Source organism: Chamaea fasciata, unplaced genomic scaffold (genome assembly GCF_029207755.1).
Source record: "Chamaea fasciata isolate MVZ Bird 193981 ecotype frontalis unplaced genomic scaffold, bChaFas1.0.hap1 SCAF_2, whole genome shotgun sequence".
Taxonomy (NCBI): domain Eukaryota; kingdom Metazoa; phylum Chordata; class Aves; order Passeriformes; family Sylviidae; genus Chamaea; species Chamaea fasciata.
In genome coordinates this window covers 44,315,024-44,336,147 of record NW_027094087.1, presented here as the reverse complement: position 1 = coordinate 44,336,147, position 21,124 = coordinate 44,315,024, and the positions used below count along the sequence as shown (strand labels likewise).

At 37.4% G+C, this 21,124-nt stretch overlaps 1 protein-coding gene across 1 annotated transcript in view; it reads left to right on the top strand.

Annotated features, from left to right (window-relative positions):
- MICU2 (mitochondrial calcium uptake 2) overlaps positions 1-21,124 on the top strand; it is a 136,459-nt gene that overhangs the window by 100,760 nt on the left and 14,575 nt on the right. Inside the window, exons 5-7 of the mRNA XM_066175867.1 lie at positions 3,466-3,513; positions 7,415-7,497; positions 13,568-13,630. Of these exons, the coding sequence (XP_066031964.1) occupies positions 3,466-3,513; positions 7,415-7,497; positions 13,568-13,630 (194 nt within the window). The remainder of the gene's footprint in view (positions 1-3,465; positions 3,514-7,414; positions 7,498-13,567; positions 13,631-21,124) is intronic.

Sequence of the window (21,124 nt, the reverse complement as noted above, 5' to 3'; positions counted from 1 at the left end):
CCTGCTTTTTTAGAGCCTTTCTTTTTCTAATGATGGACACTGCAAATCCCCAGAGCATGCTGCCTGGGAAAACCAGGAATCCACAAAGAGAAACTGAAAACAGCAAATCAGTGCAGCCTCCTCTTACTGCACCTCTCCCAGCTGAGTGCTTGGCAGAAAGTGGGCTCAGTGATATGCTCAGAGTTGGCACCTTCTGCATTCTGGCAGAGATCTGCCCTTGCCTAGCACTGTGTGTGTTCCAATCTCTGTCCTTCAAGGGTCAGGTAGGAGTCTGAGATGATGCAGAAACATTTAGTGCAGTCATCCATATGTCCCCACAACACTTAGGGTTTTTACAATTTTTGGTTATGATGCCTGTTTAGTGACTTTGATGCTTTTGCTTTGAGATGCATTACTATCGCAGTTTAAAAATGAAAATATTTATGCTTTTACAAGTACCAGAATAATGAATCTACCCCTGTCCAACTGTTTAGCTGAGGTTATTTTAACTACCTTCAATTGTTATTTAAATGTCAAGGAGAGGGAAAACTGCCATAAGTCAGTTTGTAATGCTAGTGGATTCTGCCTTCTAGTGGGCAGTTTTAAAATTTGTGTCATATTTTGTAGGTATACTTATGATTTATTCTGCAACAAGAATATTGTACTGTCAGCATTTGCTAGTAAGTTTGAGGACAGATATTTCTAGGGACAGTTAGGGAAGATTCCTTTAGCTTTAGAAAATGACAGTATTTTACCAATGCAAACTTCACATTTTTGGCTGCAAGTATGCTGAGTCATTCAACAGTGTGTGAAGATTTTAGCTTTTAAATTTTACTTGAATATGAATTTAATTTTCAGTGGGTTGTTTTATTTTGGGTTTTTTAAGTCTGCTGCATTACATCTTTTAATTTGAGTACCTTTGTAATGATTATTGTAGAATAAAAAAAGAAAATTACCAAAATATCTCATTTACTTTATGGACAAGGTAAGTTGCCACTCACTGCGTGTAGTAAAAGGACAGTAAAATTAAAATAAGTTTTTGAATGGAGAAATTAAATTAAATTTAAAAATCTTACCATAAATTATTTTTGTACAATCAGTCTTCCAGAAAATATCAGACAGGCTGTGAATTTTCTTTAAAGCATTTAGACTGGTTTTTAAGAACAATCCAGAGTATTTCTACATATTTTTATTCTGTTTACTTTTTTACCAATTTCACTAAAGCGACTTTTCCATTAGATTACAGTAAGATCATGAAAACAGAGTCTGTATCTTACTCCTGCCATTTCTTACAAGGCTCCTCTTTCCAGCCCTCTTCAATTCAGGTACTTCTCCCTTGAGCCAATCAGCAGGGTGTTGTCTTTAAATTGATCTTTTCTTCACATCTTACTATCTCTGTAAAAATTTTGCAGATTCTTTCTGCAAAATTTTATAAGGTATAATGATCCCTGTCCAGCTATAAAGCTAGCTCTCCAGGGGCTCAGTATTCTGTCTGTCAGTTATTACAACTTTATTTTTGTCAGACTTTTACAACCATAATCTGCTATGTTAATACGCTTTCAAAAATCCTTTGATAAACATGTTTTTCTTTCACAACTTCTTGAAGTCTCTCATCTCTTATTTTGTACCCCTGCACTGGGCTCTCCTTGTTCTGTTTTACTTAACAAAAACCACTTCAGCTTCCAGGTCTTCCTTAGACTATCCTTGTGCAGAACATCTCAAGGCAGGGGCAGACTCCCACTCCTCCTTGCCCAGTAATGCCATCCTTCATTGCTTGGTGGTTACATTTTCAGTCAGGGATCTTTGTGCTGACACCACTGCAGTCCTTGACTGGGAGGTGTTTTCTATTCAGACCTGAGAAGTTGCCTCCTTGTCTTCCTTTATATTCTTCCCTTAAACATTCTTTTGCTGTGTCACACACAAACCAAAATTAGCAATCTTCATCGCTACTTACCACACTATTTGCTTGAATTCTTTTCACCGCCTCTTTGTTTCTATCCTTTTTTTTTTTTTAATCTTGTCTTAGGCATATAAGCTAAAAACTTGGGACAGGAGTTCTTTCTCTGTTTATTCCATTTCAAACTTGTAGAAAATCTAGATGTTTCATGTAAGAATACAATTCCAGGTTTTACAGCAATGAAAATAATGATTTGCATTCTTGCAGTGACAGAAATGCTAAAACTTGGAAGCAAGGCTAAGCCTTTGAGATGAAAGTATTTTCTATTTCCACAGTGTATTGTATGATTGTACTACTGTGCTGATTTACACAGTTCATGTAGGATAATAGGGTAAATAGTCCTATTTTGGTGGAGAGGAAAGCTGAGATATGGAACCAGAGTGTCTTGGCAACAGGATCAGCATTAGACCTCCCTTAAGCTTAGACTTGTTCTCAGATTTTCAGACTCTTGCATTTAGGCATTTAATATTTCTGAGCTCTGGTGCTTGGAAGTGTTAAGTCACTATCTGAGGTCAAATACAAATGCTGTTGCTTCTGCATAGTAGTTTATCAGAAGTTAATTGTTTATCACTGAAGCTTAAGTGCGTTCCTTATCTATCAATTAACTAAATATAAATTACAAAAATAGTTTATCTTTGCACAGATAGGCATGTTTGAACTTCATTATTTTAAGCAGCTTCAGCATTATACAATGTTTAGCTCACAAGTTAAAAGTAGCTCAGCTATTTTGAAAAGTGATTTATAAAAAAGCCCTTTACATTTTTTTCCCCAAACATTATTGCAGGGCAGATGGTTCAGATTCTCCTGTTTAACCACCCTCATTCTGCACTCTCTATCTTTAGCTTGCACACTCTATTTTGACGCTATCACATCTTTGTGTTTGTTCAGCCTTTTCACTTAAGGCGGTATTTCAAAAGAAAACACTGGAATTTTCCTTCAAAAGGGGGGAAAATACTTTCACCTTGTAGAAAGGACATGTTCCTATTAAAAAAAAAAAAAAAAAGGAAGGCTCCTCTTGGCACAGGGCCCAGCAGTACTATCAGCACAATCTAGCAGCTTGGCAGCTTTTCGTGTTGCCATGTTCCCTTGAGAATTAGAGGGAAGCTATTCTCCGCCTTTTGCAAGCCTGCCAAAGGATGGAGGACTTTGATCCTTCAGGGTAATGTTAGAGTAGTTCTCCTCCCAGGTACTAAATGTGACAAAGCACATTTAATTTATTTGCCTTTTATATAAACATTGAATGTTTTCAGTGAGAATCAAAGATTTAGTGTAGGCCTTTTGTTAATACCAAATAAACCTTACTTTCTTGGTTAGACAGGAACATTGATGAGTCTTGGGTTAGGGAATTTTACCTTCGTAGTACTAAAAACAGAAGTGAAAAATTTATTAAACAGAATCTTGGCTTACTTTAATACACGTATTTAGTACAATGTCAAACTGCTTTTTTTATATTTGTAAGATTTAATCATTCAAATTTCACTGTAAGTTTTGGGGGTTTTCCACAAGTAATTTTTAAACTTTTTTTTCAGGGTTGATATCTTATGCAGAGTATCTGTTTTTGCTGACAATCCTTACAAGTAAGTATCATATATTTAAAATACATAGGCACAAATACTCAGCTACTAACAATTTACCAATAACTTATCTTCTGATATTTTTTAGTTTCTAAATTTCTGCATTATTGTAAAACATAAAAAGCTATTGTATATTGAGTGACAATGCATTAATGTAAGTGGACGTCAGTGTCATCATTGGCCCATAGCAATACTTCAAAAATCATGGTACTCCCTGTACCATGGGATCAGAAAAGTCTTTTGAAATCCTTTGAGAGGCGGGAGATGTTGGTTACAGAACCAGATTATAAGGGGAAAAAGAACTGGACAGGAAGATAAATAATTTTTCTTCTGGATAGTAATTTTAGTCATTTTGGCCAATGAGACATTAGCAATGTAGGGATGTGAAAAACTGTTGTAGTGTCTCCAAGGTCGTTGCCCGTTTTTATTGTGTTCAGATTTGCAATGGATGCAATACATAAACAGCAGAATTCCTCAGCGACTTTTTGTCTGACTTTTAGGTCCTTTATCTTCTATTCCTTTTGACTTTATTTCCTTCAAGTATAGTACATGAATTTCTGCTCCCCTCCTTTGCTTCCTTCCTTTTTCTCTCAGACACTTTTTTTTAAAACAACTTTTGTTTGGTACTTGCTTTATCTACAAGCAACAGGCATTTTTTGGTTTTATGCATGGAAGTCATTTGGGATTGTCTGGTACTTACTTTGTGCCATGCTTGCCACCCCCTTATTTTGTTCTGATGTGTAGGTGATGCTTAAAAATACCGAGACTTGAGATGTGTCAATGAGCATTATGATGAGACCCCTAGAACAGTAGTGGAGTAGTCCATATGCATGTCCATGGAATAGTCCACATGCAGTCTTGTTTGACTGACTTATACAGGTCTAACATTTTCAGCAAGAGACAAAGCCGGGCATAATAGATTTATTGTATCAGTGCTTGGGGAAAGAAGGAAGCAGTCGCTTCTTTCCTGCCAGTAGAGGCATGACTCTCATGTGACCCTCATCACTCCCATGGCTGCAAGGTCCTTGGCTGGGCCTTAAATAAATTGACAAATCTTCCTTGCTCTGGAAATTCACCCTCTCATGGTGTAGTATGAACAAGTAATGTTGGTCTCCAGAGAGTGGAGAGAGTATGTCCAGCCTTCCATCATTACGCACCTCCTGCACAATTCAAGTGGCCCTTCTGCAGCTTACTTCATTTCTCAGCAGAACTGCATTAGTTCCTATTGCACAGCTTGAAAGGTGGATAATGTCTTTGGCAACTTCAGCTAGTACACAGTATTAAATTACATATATAGATCTGCATTAAGCTTTAACATACAAATACACTGCTTCAGCAGTGCTGACTGTCCCATGCCACACACTGCTTCAACATGAGTTATACCATTTGTTCAAGGCTTTTAAAACAGAGACAGGAGTTTGGCCCAGGTAGGATAATGATTTTAAAATACTTGTTGCAACTCAAAAAAAATGAACTTATGTTAAAAAAGTAAAACCATGACAGCCAAATTATAGCTTCAGAAGAATCCCTTAAAGTTGCAGAAATAGGTGCCAAAGATTCTATTTCTTTAGAAATTTATGGCAGCTGAAAGTAAATTCATGCTGAATTATTGGCTGAAACAATTAGAAAATTGAAGCAGTATCAGAGCAAGTTGTTCCACTTCTCCAGGCAATCAAGTAACATTATTTTTCACAGAATTTATGTAGGAATGTGTTGAACCACAAAAACAAAGGCATCTTTTGATGCAGGATAAAAATGCAGTGGTATTGTTGCTGCTTTGGTTACACAGAGGGTTATCATGCTGATCAGTTTGAAAGCAAATGTCAACAAGTGTTAGTGTCTCTTATCTTTGCCTAACAAGTATCCCCTGACAGTCAGCCCTGAGTTACACAGAGTAACTAGAGTGTCTCTCTCACTGGTGAGAATTAATGTGAGATTTCTTAAAGCAGGCATCAATATTTAAATTACTTCCAAGTCACCATCTGAGCAATAGGGAAACAGAAGAAGAGTCATCAGACTCCTGGTTTCAGGACATTGCTGACCACCCCATGCTACCTGTCATGCAAAATCAGAGTCTGTAAAAACACTGAACTTGAAAATGTAATTTTGTGACAGACAAAGGTTTTATTTTTCCCCCATAACCATTTTTTTCTCTTCTCTGTGTGCCTTGTGTCATCGCTATCTCTTTTCTTCCAGTGCTGTATTGAATTTCATTTCTAGCAATAGGTTAATGGAGCCCTGCCTGGCGAAGAACCCCAGGAACTGAAGTTGTCACCATTACTTAGAGCTTTGTTTCAATTCCCCAGTCACACAAGTTGACAGCTTGGTCAACACAGGAATATTAGGAGAGGAAGCACCTAGGTCTAACCTGCATTCACAGCCAAGATGAAGCTCTTCTGTTCAGATTTTGGAATTTTGCCTGATTCTAATTAAATACAAATATATCTGTGGTTAGTCTTTGAACTGTGCTTATTTTACGAACACATACTTTTGGGGTTACATCATATCAGATAAGTATGTCATCTCTGAACAGCATAAGCAGCTTTAGGTCTATATTTTCACTAACAGCTCTCATATCTGAAAATTGGAACACAGATGGTATGAATTGCTAGTAAATACATCAATTACTTTTATTCTCTAAATATGTTATTGGATAGCCTTTTCTTGCTTTTGTACTAGTAACACAAATTTAGTATGTGGCATTTCCATGGAAAGGAAGCCAATTTTGAGTTTTAAATCAACCCCGTTGCTGGGGGCAGCTGTGCTGTGCAGATTGCAATGATATTTATAAAATATCCCTGCATCACAAGATTGCTTCACATAGAATATTAGTTGACTGCTGAAGATGTAGTTATTTCTAAAATGTAAAAGTAGTACTTTCTTTAACCATCTTGTTATGACTTAAAAGGAATGGGATATTTCTTCAACTTGTTCCCTTTGCAGAAAGGTTCTCTAAAAAAAAAAAAAAAGCAAGGCTTAAATTTTTACAGAATGCAACTAGAAGAATATGTTTCCAGAAGCAGAACTCTGAAGGCATTAGAGTTTTTTAGAGATACTGCTTTGCTGCCCTCATGACTCCAGCATTGTTCTTGGAAGCATCAGTATATTCCAGAGACAATAAGTCCATGACTTTCATATTAATGCCTGACATGACTGGGTTGTGGCATTAATTCACCTGCTCCAGAGATTACTGGGATAAGGGCTTGCTACTGCAGTGAGCTGTAGCTACATAGCAGCAGCGTGCTGCTCCTCTGTGGGCTTGCTAACGATCAAGGCCACCTCCTGTAAGCCAAGTAAGATCAGGAAATTGTGGGAAAGGAGCTTGAAGCACACCGTGCTTTTATAGCATCTTCAAGATTCAAAACTCATTACATTTTTAGGCTGAAAAGAAATGTCCACTCAGTGAAGGAAACGCAGGGTAAAATTGTGTAGAATTCCTGAAAAAAATCATCTTGATGGGAGTCACACTGAACGTGCTTTTGTCAAAAACGGCCAGAAAGAGTTTTCCACTCTTCTCACCTGAAAAGAAGCTCTTATAAACAAGGCAGAGTTAGACTGCACAAGTGACATGGGTTGATAGAGACATCCTTTGAGGATATCTTAAGACTTGGCCAGTAAGAGATACAGTATTTTCATTGGAGTCAGGTGGACATTCATGACTTGTACTTAGGCACTGCTGGCATTTCTTACTTTGCCATTGCATTAATTATCCCTTGAAATGATAGTAAAAAGGTGTTTAAACAGTTTGCTTGTATTGGAAGAGGTGTGTATGGTTCACTGGAAATACCATGCATGTACGTAACAATGGAGAACTGAACCAGAGGTACTCATTTTACATTTGGTATCTGACTTCTAGTGTAAGTGTCTGATGTTTTCAGTAAAGTTCTTTTGCGATTTGTTGCAGAACCCCAGACTGGACTTCAGATTGCCTTTAAAATGTTGGATGCAGATGGAAATGAACAAGTTGAAAAGAAAGAATTCTTTAAGGTAGGTGTATTGACATACATTTTAATTTTAAAGCATTTAAATAGATACATGGGTTATATTTGCTCAATGAAGATTCATTAAAATCATTGAGCCTATTTTTCAGTCCAGTCTATGATCACATGCTTACTAAACTATTTTATATGAAAGGAGTACATATTGAAGTATTTTGATAGAAGTACTTATCATAATTTATAAATCCTACAGCAGAATTGTCAGTAAATATCTGCTACAAGGAAGGTAGGAGTTAGTGTATATCCCTTAATCCCATGAGCTAATTTAAATAATCATCTGGAAGAGTCTTTTGTTTTCTAAATATGTTGAATAGTTTCTTTAGTTCACCATCCTCTTTTGATCTCTATTAATTTTGCTTGCTGCTGCAGAAAGGATTTTATCAATTCACACTTTGAAGAGAAAGAGCAGGTTTTTTCTCATAATATATCTAAACGATGGGGGAGAGAAGTAGATACTTTAAAAACTAAGAAAATCTTGCTCTGATGTTTTTAAGAAGAGTAGGCTTAATTATATAGCCTATTCAACTTCCAAATATTTAAGAGGAGACTAACTAAGTACTTCTTGTCAAAAGTTGAATGCAGAATTGACAATCATAATTTTTAATGGAAACTCTCAACTTATTTCAGATCCTTAATTTGTATTAGAGGTAAGTGGAGAGACCATTTTATAAGATGCGGACATGCCTATTACAACTCAAATTATTTTCTGTTGCTAGGGTGACATTTAAGCTGATCATGAACTCACATCTCTAGAGAACCTTAAAACCTAAAACTTTTTAAAATGTACCTTTTGATAGAGAAGTGTACCAGTTGATAGAGAAATTAGCAAAAATTTATTTAGGTGAATATCATAGCCTTAAACTCTGACTTAATGATAAAATAGCTGTTCACGTGTTTTGCACTGATCATCTTTTTTTCAGTGAATTGTCTCTTAGCAAGATTACAGTTTATGAGTCATACTTTAAATCTATTTTAAAATGCTGCAAAAATACTTCTAGACTTAGTAGTACTATTTGAAAATAATACTTGAAATTAGATGATTTTCCAGGACAATGTTCCCAGAAGCCCCTAACTGAACCTATAGATACCCTTATTGGGGTGTAACTCCAACCAGCAACCAAGCCTTCGGCAGCTGCTTGTTCTTTCCCCCATCAGGTGGATCAGGGAGAGAATCAGAAGGGTAGGAGATGGAAAACTCGTGGATTGAGATATAGACAGGTTAATAGGCAAAGCAAAAGCCATGCACACAAGCAAAGCAAAACAAGGAATTAATTCACTGCTTCCCATGGGCAGGGAGATATTCAGCCATTCCCAAGAGAGCAGAGACCCACCATGTGTAATGGCAACTTGGGAAGACAAAAGCCATCACTGCAAATGTCCTCCTCTTCCTTCTTCCCCCCACTTTATACACAGAGCATGATGTCAGGTGGTCCGGAATATCCCTTTGGTCAGTTGGGGTCACCTGTCCTGGCTGTGTCCCCTCCCAACCTCCCCAGCACCCTGAGCCCCCTCCCCAGCGTGGCAGTACAAAAGCAGAAAAGGCCTCACTTTGTGTAAGCCCTGCCCAGCAATAACAAAAACATCTCTATATTATCAGCACTCTGCTCAGCAGAAATCTAAAACACAGTCCCGCACTATCCCCAGTGAAAGAAATTGCCTCAGCCAAAAGCAGCACAGCCCTACAGCCATTTGTTGCTACATAAGATCTTTTCATTTTGAAGGATTTGTTCTGTTAAAGTGTTAATTATTCTGCTGATTAATAAGAAATCAAATTCTAGTAAAGCCTATATTTTTAACCTACTAAACCAGGTGCAATAATAGTGAATTGTTATCAGACTAGCAATGCCCTGATTACCAAAATAAGTCTGTTATGGCTGTATTATTCAACTGCAAAACAATATGTTACAAGAGACAGTAACTCCATGAAGACAAGTGAATATGTTCAGCTTGTAGTGCCTCTGCACCAAAATGCCCCATTAGCAGTGCTTTACTGTCAGTTAAGCAAATAGAGAGATTCTTATAGAAACACAACACTGCTCTCCCGGGGAGATGTGCAATATGTTATATATTTAATATCGTTACCCATTTCAGGTAATTCTAATTGAATCAGCCAGTATAAACAACAAAAAGTCATCAAATGTAGAGGTGAAAACATTATATAAATCATTAAAAATAATTTGATTTCTGTAGAGGCAATCAAGTTAAATGAAAATTATTTTAGTTAGATAGATTGTTACTTTGCATTTCCTTTTTGAGCTGTATTGATAAAATAACATAGAGTGGTAATAAAAAAAACCCATATAAATTACTCTGTCAACTCACAATAATCATTAAGTTCAAAGAAGTCCCTCAGGATGCAAGTTAGAGGATAAGTTTTCTCTCATGACTATTTTCTTAACATTTACAGAGGAGACTATTTTCAAGCAATACTTTATAAATTAGGTTTAAAAATAAAATTTTGTAAGAATGTGGAAATAAGTGTGTGTTTTAATCTGTATATTGTAGTTCTGTATGCATCATAGAAAGTTCCTAGATAGCTAATAAATCAGTAAATTTAGTGTGGCTAATTTATCATTTGTCTCATCCCAGTTGGCATCCTAGGAAAATATATCTGAACTATTCTATAGTGATTTCCACACTGTATTTGACAATAGCATCAGGAAATGTATGTAAGGAAAATGCAGTGGAAAAGACTAGTGAAGAAGCAGTAATCAGAAGGCAGTGTCTGTAGGCAGGGCACAGTGGGAGGAGAAATTTCATTGGTGCATTCTCTTGCTTTGTCACCCTTGGGGAAGTGCTCCCCACTTCCCATTGTTATCTACAGATCAGACATTTATGTATGTCTGTGTTGTCTGACTGTAGGGTCTGACTGCTGATCTAGACTGTAGAGCCTTTGAGGTAAGAACTTGCCTTTTGGTTTGCAAAATGTCCATCATTCTTTCAATTGTGTATATTTCAATTCTCGCACATTCCTGGGTGAACAGGCACCAGATGTGTCAAGCAGGTCATTCAGGAAAGGGAGACAGGTGACAAGCAGAAACTGCATCCCCAGTCTTCAGTGCCTGCATTATGTGATGGGATATAGGCTGTTCAAACCTGTATGGATGAGGCACTTGAGAAGTGTGACATGCAGAATTTACCAATGTTCTCTGCTAACAAAAATGGTTGTTCAGGAAAGGAGATCTTGAATGCAATCTCATGTTTTCAACAAGGGAGTTTATCTTGTCCTCCGTAGCCTTTCCATTTCAGTGCACATTTTCCTCATTTCCAGTAAAAGTCTCTCCCTTCACAGGGATACTCTTGTTCTCTCTCCTCCCTATTTCTTTGTGTTGAAGCCTGTGTAATTCTGCTTCATCCACGTTTCAGTGGTAAACAGTCACAATACAAGAGACATTTCAGTATTAGGGCCAAGAAGGTTTTGTTGCTTTGCCCTGCAACTCCAGGGTGAAGAAGACGAGGCAGAAAGGGCACGTTCACAGATGCTAGTTGCCACCCTGTAATCAGCCCCTGCCAGAGTGCAGAATCATTTCTCAGAGCCATGTTATCTGCATCTCTGTGAGGACAGTAAGATCCTTCTGTGAACTCTGCACTTCCAAGACATTCACTTGAGACTTGGTGAGGGGGATTTCCAGACACATAATAACCCCTGCACATTAACCTGAGACCTCCCACCAAGAATAAGGCTACGAAAGTTCCCAAAATCCCCAGCAAGTAAGGAATTTCCCTAACTCTCTAAATCTGTCCTGATTAAAGATGTCTAAGTAAAATTAATGACAGTTCAAAACTATTGGGAATAAAGGCAGAGTAGCTCTGATGGCACATGCAAGAGATATATGACTTAGACTTTCTGAGTAGACTGTCTTACACACTTCTGCTGGAGAGCAGATACCGCAAAATACTTGTAGAGCTTCATCTAGGGCTAAATGAGCCAGCACCCAACATCAAGCAGCTGTGGCGCACAGCAGTTCTGTAGTCTTAGAGCATCCACAAGCACTGATCCCTCTCAAGCAACTGGAAGATGCAAATACACCCTTTTTTTCTTTTAAAAGACTAACATGCTCTTTCTGCCAGAAAGGCTTGTTCCGAACAGATTGCTTCTGTCTTTAGTAGAGCCTTCACTTATGCATAATAGGTCTCATTATCTTTGAATTAGCCATTGGTGTCATGAGTGGTGAGCAGATATAAATATGAAATACAAATAAATGTTACATGGAGGAGTCCATTTCTTGCGGGCAGAATTCTTCTCCCTCTGTGAGCAGTTGCTGCACTGTACTGGAAAAAAATCAACAAAATCCTGGAAATAGTTTCAAGCACTCTAAGAATTTACATACAGTGTAAGAAAACAATAAGTGAAATCTTTCAGAATACATGTGAAAATAATTATACTGTGTGTCTGTGCTCTAGAGTAGCCTCTGCTACTGCAATCTACTCTGCAGATTTATTTAAGAGTCCTTTAGAAATAAAATCCAAAAGAGAAAAAAGTCTTTTTTTCTCCTGTTTGGAAAGTATTTGCAGTTTTATTCCTTTTGTGTGATCAAATGATTGATTTTTCAGGTAAGAAAAAATGTGATATCTCAGTGAGAGTAAGGACAAGCAGTTGTGGTTTTATCCAGAGCTCTATAATGCTATTTTGCTATGAAGAAATTCATAATGCTTTTACTGTACTAGTCATTTGTTTTGTAAATGATCAAAAATTAAGATAATTTAGAGGAAAAAGTGGTGTTTAATTGCCTTGGTTTACAGCATTTCTTTTGGTAAATACTCTCAAGACATGCAATTTAAAACTAGTAATAGAAAGTAAGCATCCTTGGAAACTAAAAAATGAGGATTAAGAAACCCAAACAAACCCAGAACCAGGTGAATTACTCAAAATTTGAAGGTCAAGGGATGACCTTTGGCAACACAAATAAATAACATGTTTTTCTTACTATTTACAAGCCCATACTGGTTCTTTGAAGAACAAAAAAAAAATTAAAATTAAAAAAAAAAATTTTAAAAAAAAGAGATTTAAAAACTCCCCAGAATAATGACTGTGGAAATTTGGTAATGAATTTTTTGCCAGTTTTAATGAGCAGGTTGAGGAATCACTCAGAAATGTCTGAGAAGGAAACCAGCAGTTTTGAAATCCTTGAGCTTTAAAAACATCTTTTAAAGTCTCCAAATCCAGAGTGATCAGTGTAATTCTATATCTCTACCTGAAATGTATTAAGTCCCTTGTTCTTTCATTTCTGCTGTCCTTTTGAGGATTCATGCAAATGTCTGAAAGGTACGTGTACTTTGGGCTATATTAAATCACTCATTCTTGTGGCAGTGTTCATCTCTGAAGCTGAAATACAGTCAAAGAAACCTTGCAGCTCTGATATACTTGTACTGCAAATTAATGCACTGTTTATATTACCTTAAAGCTTTATTTGGGACAGTGGAATTTATGTTTTTAAATGTGAGTCATTTCAGTAATTCTAAAAATCTTCTTAGCTAATGCATTCAAGATTAATTTTTTCCGGGGGTAGAGGGGAAACCTCAAACCACATTCTGCCTAGTGCCAGTTCTGAAAAAAAAATGTTTTCTTATTTAATTAAATTATTCTTCATTGTTAGTTGCATGATACTCATTTGAACAGGTATGTTTTTCATGTCCAGAAAACCAGATTTATAACAGAACTATATAAAACTATCTAGAAGGACAGCATGAAAATCAGGATAATTTTTATTTCTGGAATGAACCTTGATGTTGTACCCCAGACTTTCAAAATCTTCTGAAGTGAAAACTAAGCTTCTGGTGCAAGAAAATCTCCTCTAAAAATAGAGGAAGCACTGGGCTGCAAGAGCTAGATTCATGTTTGGTTATATTAACCACAGTAGATAAGACAGTCCTAGGAAAAAATGTGTCTGAATAACAAAATATCATCGAGTATGCAAATATTTTGTCATGACTAGAGAACCTTGCAGAAATGTATAATTAAGAAAAGGTGCAATTAAATCAAAGTTCAGAAAAAGAAGACTCTTATAAGATCAAATTTGTAATTTTCCTTTTCTTTTCTCGTGTTCCAACAAATACAGCTACAGAGAATAATTGGGAAGGAAGATGACTTGAAAACTGCTGGAGACGAAACTGTGCTTCGGGTATGAAATAGAGATACATATTCTTTATGAAAACATTGTTGTGTTTCCCATGAACTTTATTATTTTTTCAGAGTTTTTAGATAAGTATATAAGCCTAAGTATTAGTGCTTTGATTAAAGTAAAGGGCATGATTTGTCAACTGTTTTCTCACTGGGGAAGAAAAATGTTTGTCATTTCTGAGCCTTCTGATGAAATGGGTGCAATCAGTGTGTTTCATGACTGTGTAGTCACTTGGCTGGTTGGTTTCCATGAGCCTCTCTTTCAAAGTAACTCTCTTCTGTTTATGAAAATCTCAGAAAGAACTCCGTATTGCCATATGAGAATAGAAAGCTTTCCAAATGGAAATCGATAGCTTAAGCTTACCTAAGTGCTGCTGTTGCAGTGATTTCAGCTTATTCTGAGTTGGTTTGAAGTGTGGTTATTGTCACTGAGGTGACAAAGTCAAGGATTACTTTAGGTAAGTCCACTTCCAGAAAGAGACAGCATGGATTCAGACCAGAAGAAACAATCCTGGAGTATGATTATCCAGCCAGGAAAAAGTTTCACACTTTTACGGACCACTAGCAAATGGTAAATATATCTCATCAATGAAAGGGACAGGTAAATTCCTGCTCTCTTCTGTTTTCCCCTGAATCCAGCCACCTGCAACCTCCCTTCTTCTCAGGTGGATTCTCTTCTTGAGTCTGTAGTCAGCACAGAGACAAAATATTCTCTAGCCTGGGTGACTGAAAACAGAGAGGGGGAATCCTGAGCAGACTGAAAACACTTAAAGAAGCTGATGAACCATGTACAACAACTGATGGGACAAGTGAAAAAGGCCTCAAGTTGCACCAGGGGAGGTTTAGATTGGATATTAGGAAAAAAATTTTCATTGAAAGTGGTCAAGCACTGGAAAAGTCTGCCCAGGGAGATGGTGGAATCACCATCCATGAAAGTGTTCAAAACACATGTGGATGTGGTACATAGAGACATGGTTTAGTGCTGGACTTGGAAGTGCTGGGTTAATGGTTGGACTCAATAATCTTAGGGATCTTCTCCAATCTAAATTATTCTATGATTCCGAAGAAGGGAAGTACAGCTGGATTGTCTCCATCTATTTCTAAAAGATGCTGCTTACATCAGCAACTTCCTTTCAGCTGTAAATTTTCAGTTTACAGTGGGCATGAGGCAGCGGCTGCTTATGTTGGAAGTATTCAATAAGGAATTTATACAGGGCTGTGCTTTGTAAATCATGCATCAGCAGTTTCTACAAAGAGTTGCTCATGTTCTTTACTTTTTCACAGGCATGAGGAAAAAAATGGAAGTGTGAAAGTGGGTATTGCTAACACTCTTAAACTTCTGATTCACAAAAGTTTTCCTCCCTCAGTGTATATTCAAAGTTCAGTTAAAAATTGTTTGATTGACAAACAACCATCTCCTTTCTGAATCTTTTCATCAGTCACCAGATTAAAATAGCTGGGATTATTAGGGTTGTCTGCTCCTCAAAAACTATTTCAATTGAGACTTAACTACCATGACAGTGAAAGAAAAAGGATCTTTATTCTGCATGAATGCACAGCTATAGTATAAAATTTCCAGAGAAATTTTGATACAGTTGGACAGATTAGTTATAAACACATAAGCTTATTGTGAGCTAATTAAATACCTGAGCCGGAATGTCTCTATTTTGTTTTTTTCTTGCTTCAAAATTTGTTTTCAAGTTCTCCATTGAGAAAAATATGAAGTTATTGTAACCAGAAGATGTTATTTAATACATTTTCTTAGATTATAAATGGAATTCTAGTATGAAAGAATAATTAAATAGCCTTGGGGAATATACCTAATTTGAAATTATTCTGGTTTCTATATTTCTACTTGGCAAAATCCCAATTATGACATTTCTCTGAATTTTTATTTTCCTTCCTGTCTCAGTTGCTCACTAAAGAAATTGATCATCTTTGTAAGCAGTGAATCTGACTGTATAGTTGTTGGATATGTTTTTACCCTTTATTTTTTATAATTATGGCAGTCATAGTATTGCCTTTAAGCAAAACAGATGAAGCATAAAAATATGGGGTTTAAGTTGAGTATGTTTTTTTGAAAGTTGAGGTACTGCATCAGAATTCTGGTGTTTGGAATGGTTCTTTATTTCCACGCCTTTTCCTCAATTTGCATATGAGTTTGCTGTTTTCTCAGAGTAAACCCAGTCTCTGATACCAGATGGCACATGTCACCAACCTAGGAAAATACAGTTTAAGTGGTAGTCTGCAGCTTTGTTTAACCAGCAGGTATATCCAGGTGTGTTCCCTGTACAGTGTGTAGACAAAGGTCCCAGTCAGTTATTTACTTTATGGTGATACCGTTTAATACTCATCGAGTTACTATATAAGGAAAAGAAAAATCAGTTTGCTGTTCTCCCAGGGTGCTTGTATCTCTGCCTTTTTACAGACACTTTGACTTACACACCTAAAATTCAAACTTTCACCACTTAGTAGTGGCCCTTGAATGGGATTACAGTGGAATTGGTTATCCAGATACATAAATTTCGATTGAGGGCTTTTATTTTTCAATATTATAATTGATGCTGGAAGAAAAGCAAAACAATCTACCCAGCCTTAACTGGCTCCGTCCTTTGGGAAGCTCCATGCTGAATTTTGCAGAGCAGGCAATCCAGCAGCTTCGTAGCAGAGGTGAACACGGTGAAGGAGATCTGCAGGCAGACTTAAAACACTGGAACCTGGTTCTTTCTAATCAGACTGGAGAAAATGGTGCAGAAGTCAACAGAGGCAGTGACTGCCTCAGCTCAGACACCCTCGCCACAGGCCAGAGGAAGTGCTCCATCTGGCTTCCTGGCAGAACTGTTCTTCATATGGAACATCCAGCTGAACATGTGACCATGGTTCATGGAAGAGGAGAACCAAACTGCCTGCCTGGAAGTGATCTAGATTATAGTAGGAAAATGCATGAACTAGAAGATTTGGTTTATTTTGAAAAGGTGTTACCCAGTGAACAGCACCTGTTGCTTTTGTGTTACTGCCCTGAGTTCCTTAAAAGGATACTCAGGTTTAAGGTGTTTTAGTGTTCTGACTGTGAAAACAGTGCTAATGGTGGCAAATATCTACTGGACAGACCAGTTGTCTAGATCAGGGACTTTGCTCTCAGGCCCTTCAATTTAGATTAATGAATTATCAATTACTTTCAATACCTCTCATTTAAAATGCTTTATGTAATGGATAAACTTTTAAATTACTTTTAGCTACAGTTAGAAAAGGAATGACAATACAGAGTGTTCTGTATTTGTTCCTGAAATTCAATTAGTGTTGTGAAATATGTGCATTGTCTCATTTCCAAATGATTAAAGATATGCTTCTGGATTCCCCAGTGAATGCATTTTCATACAAAGTGTGAAAAGTATGATGGGGGATTTTTTTTAACATTTAACTAGTAGTTGGGGACACAGCTACTCATCTCTTTTAAACAGAAAACTTCTGAACTGAAATTGAGTCTGACTAAATGCAGTGTATTTTTAGACTCACACATGAACAATTTCCTATTATTTGAGTTTAAGTTGTTTTAGCCTGTCTACTTCCCCTTTTTGTCCCCTATGGTTTTAAAAGAAGTAAATGACATTAGTCATTTGCACATTCCTCTCTGCTTACCTGGTCAAGACAAGGTTTTACTCTTGGACTTCCAGACAATTCAGAGTTGTGATGCATCTCCTCAACCACAGGAACTGTGCAGCTCATCATAATTTGCCCATCTGCTCCCTAGAATCTCTAAATGATTTAAAGTTTTCTATCCAGTGCTTCTAAGTCTGCACAGCTCAGTATAACTAAAGACTACCTAAAACTGAAGGAAGGTGGTGTTTGGGAGCTATGCTCTTCTAGTGGAACAGTACTCTGTAACAGGGGTGCAACACGTCAAATTTTACAAGAATCTAGTCCAAGACTAAATTTAATATCCCTCCCCAAAGAGTCTGTCGTTAATCTTGTAACCTCTCAGTTCAGATGGAATGCACCTGTTTTCTTACCTATCTTTTCCAACGTAAATATGTATGTTTTGTGTCAGCAATTTCACATTGAATTCTGTTGAAAAGCTTTCAGATACTTTAAACCAAGGAGCAGTGTGATGTTGTGCTTTAAAGAAAGCTCTCTAGACCAGTAAACCCCCTAAAGAACCAAACTGTCTGACACCAAATATGAAGCTACAAAAAAGTGCTGAGTCATTTTTTACCTCATGGACAAGAAATTTTTTTTTTTTTTCCATATGATCTGATGACATTGCAACCTCAAGAGAGAGAAAGAAACATATTTGAGCAGCGGGTGGCTGGGGGGGTGGTGACCTGAGCCATTTTCAGCACCAAGAGCAAGAGTGTTTGCGCGTGCTGAGTATGGATGTGCTCGGCCTCCGAGGCCAAGTCTGCCCTGATCAAAAGAGTGGGGGCTTCATAGCACACCACACTTCCCAAGGGGTGTCCTCGTAATGGAATCTCTTCTTTTGGTGCAAAGTTGAGTTTTTAAAGTATGCCACAACAGAGAGGCAGGGCCTGAGTTCTTGTGAGGAGCTGTCCCCAAGTTGTGTATAGGAGCCGCTTTCCTGGGCTGCCAGCAGGGCATGGGTCAGGCAGCCTCGGGCTTTGCAGCACACCAGTGCCATTCCCCGACTGCTTGGCACAGTCAACGTGCTTGCAACAAGACAAGCTTCAACCTGTTTCTGTCTGGGGCTTAAAGTATCTCCTACAGCATCTACTCCCAGATTAGTTTTAGCCCCCTTGGCTGGAAACCATTTTTATTCTGTCCCTACTTATGAACTGATGCAGAATTGTGGGTGATGCACTGAAACCTGAGGATGTCTGTGAAGTTACATGTTTTTCATTACTAAAGAACCTAAATGTACAGCAGAGTCATTCCATGGCATTAGTTGTCATTAAGAAAACAACTGATCCTCCCAGTAAGAGGAATTGTGGGTGTTACGGGATGCTGCTTATTGTTTAGAAGATGTTCTGACAGACTTCTCAAATACTGTCTATTATATCCTCTGTAGAATCACCTGTGTACATTTCAGCCCTTCTCCATCAGACCTGAGGTATTTTTGAATCCTGCGTAGTAAGAACGTGCATTACAAAACATGAAAAATCTTCAGTATGGATTTACATTAGGATGAAAGTTGATTCATCATAAAATAAATAGTTTCATTCTGGGGCCCACTTGAGACTGTCTGGGCTTTGCCACAAAGGACTGCTTTTGGAGATCTGGATCCCCCAGTCCAACTAACTGGCCTGCTTACAGTTCTTTTGATTGACTGTAACTGTTAGGATTAATTTCGTAATGGACACATCCTTTAAATGTTCTTACCAGAACTCAGTCATAGGAAATATCCCTGCATCTAGGAGACTCTCAAAGTGACAGAAAGCTTGAATCATCTTTAGCAGTGTGTGAAACTAGGCTAGGATAGAAGCCTGGCACAGTGAGTTGACTGAGCTAGCAGCTTAAAAACAAAGAGGATTTCTGAGAAGTGGACTCAAAAAAATCTGCAAAGATTTAGTCTTACCATTGGAAAGATATGGGACATCACTAGCAGACAGAAACTAAGGTATTGTCCTCCTTGCCCAGCCTCACTTCTCTGCCCATTCATCCATCTACTCACTCTCCTTCTGTCTTAACTAAAAAAAAAAATATTCAATCTAAAATAAGGATTATTTTTACAATTTCTGGTGAAATAAGATGTTGCACAGCAAATGCCATCTCTCAGGAGGCAAGCAAGAGAACAAGAAACGAATTGCAGATTTTAATAACGATGAATGCTTTCCAGTCATGCCTCAGGCAAGTTCTGCAAGGAAAGGTGGTAAGAATCTAGAGACAGTAAGTCTATTAACATTTCAGATGAGTTTTGAAAATCAGTTAGGTACATTATTTTGAAAATCCCATCTCAGTGTGTGATAAGTTTCTTCTCAGTGGCACTTGTTGGTACTTGCTGCAGTATCAGGTCCTAAATGTCTAAAGCTCAGTGGGGAGCTACAGGATTAGGTAGGTCTTTGCCCATGACTCAGTGTTCGCAGCATCAGGCCTCTTATGTTAACAGCCTGTGTAATGTAATAAGGAAATAACTTGTTTTATCTGATCTTGCTTAAAAAGGAATAATTGCATAATTCAGCAGTTCATGATACTTTTGCAAAGTGTAGGAGGCGTTAACATTACTCTAGGAAAATTAGGCTGTGTTTGTAATATGTACACACATATTCATTAGTTCACAGACTTGTGTGGCATCAGATTGTGTGGTCTTTGGGATTCTTTGTCTGAACCAATGTACCCTGGAACGTGTCTGAGTTCCCCAGTTGTGATACATGTCCCTGCCCCATTCTGTGCTTGTACCAAGGTGAAACTCAGACCACTGGGATCCTTTTTCCACTCTGTGCCTCAGCTTTCTGTAAAATGCACAGCTCAAAAGGGTTCTATGGTGCACTGTCCCAGGGCCTGAAGCAGCCAGATACACCAGATTGCAAACTTTCACTCAGTTTAGATAGTGAGTCAAATCTACCAGTCTGGTCTGCTTTACAGCCTGGGATTGGGTTACCATTTCATTCTAATTGCCAAGAGAGACATTCCAAGTGTAAGTTATTCTTTTACCCAAGCTCATGAGGGTGAGGTGTTGGAAATATTAATAGAATTCTCATTATCTTTTAACAAGGATTTGTCATGTCGGTACTAATTTATACATATCAGCAGCAAAAGCTCCTAATGATTCTGTGGACAAAAAGGAATTATGAACTAACATGTACTTTAATTTAATAGCATTAACTCTAGGAAAAGCAATTTTTTGAAATTTTACCCTTAAGGTGTAGTCTCTGTGGTCTCCTGTTGCATTTTATGCTTTAAAGAAAAGCACTGTTTTGTGGTTTTAAAATATATTTAGCTCTAACATAGTGTTTGGACATGTGCCAGTTTCACTGTGGAATTTCAACTGATAAAGAAGGTAGCCAGCAAGTAGGTGCATATTTGTTATAAATCCTAGGATAGGATTTGTCATCTTAGATAAGATGAGGTAGGTATTGTTTGTATGCCTTCTTCTAGCTTGTAATGAGAGGAACATTAATAGAAGAAAAAAACTTTTGCTGTCACAGACTTAGTTTTGAAAAGATTATTTTAAACCTCATTTTTCAGTTTGTTTTCAGTACAGCACTGATTATAATATGGAGTAATTAAATTGGAAGCATTAAATTGTGTAATCATGAATTTAGTTTTTAAAATTACATTAGCAAATTTATTCTTTGCATTTTTCAAGTCTCCTTTAAAAATGTAAGCAAAACCCACGAAAAGCAGATTACAATCTAGCTGCAGTGAGGGATATGTGGATTCTCCTCTGTTTCTTTTTAGAAAACTTTGCATTCTGATATAAATAGTTTGGGTTTGAATTTCAAGTAAGCTTACATGAATGTTTGACTTTTGGCTTTCAAAAAAGCATATAGCAATGTTTATGCATCAGTCTTCACAGTAATCTGAACTGTTTAAACTTCAG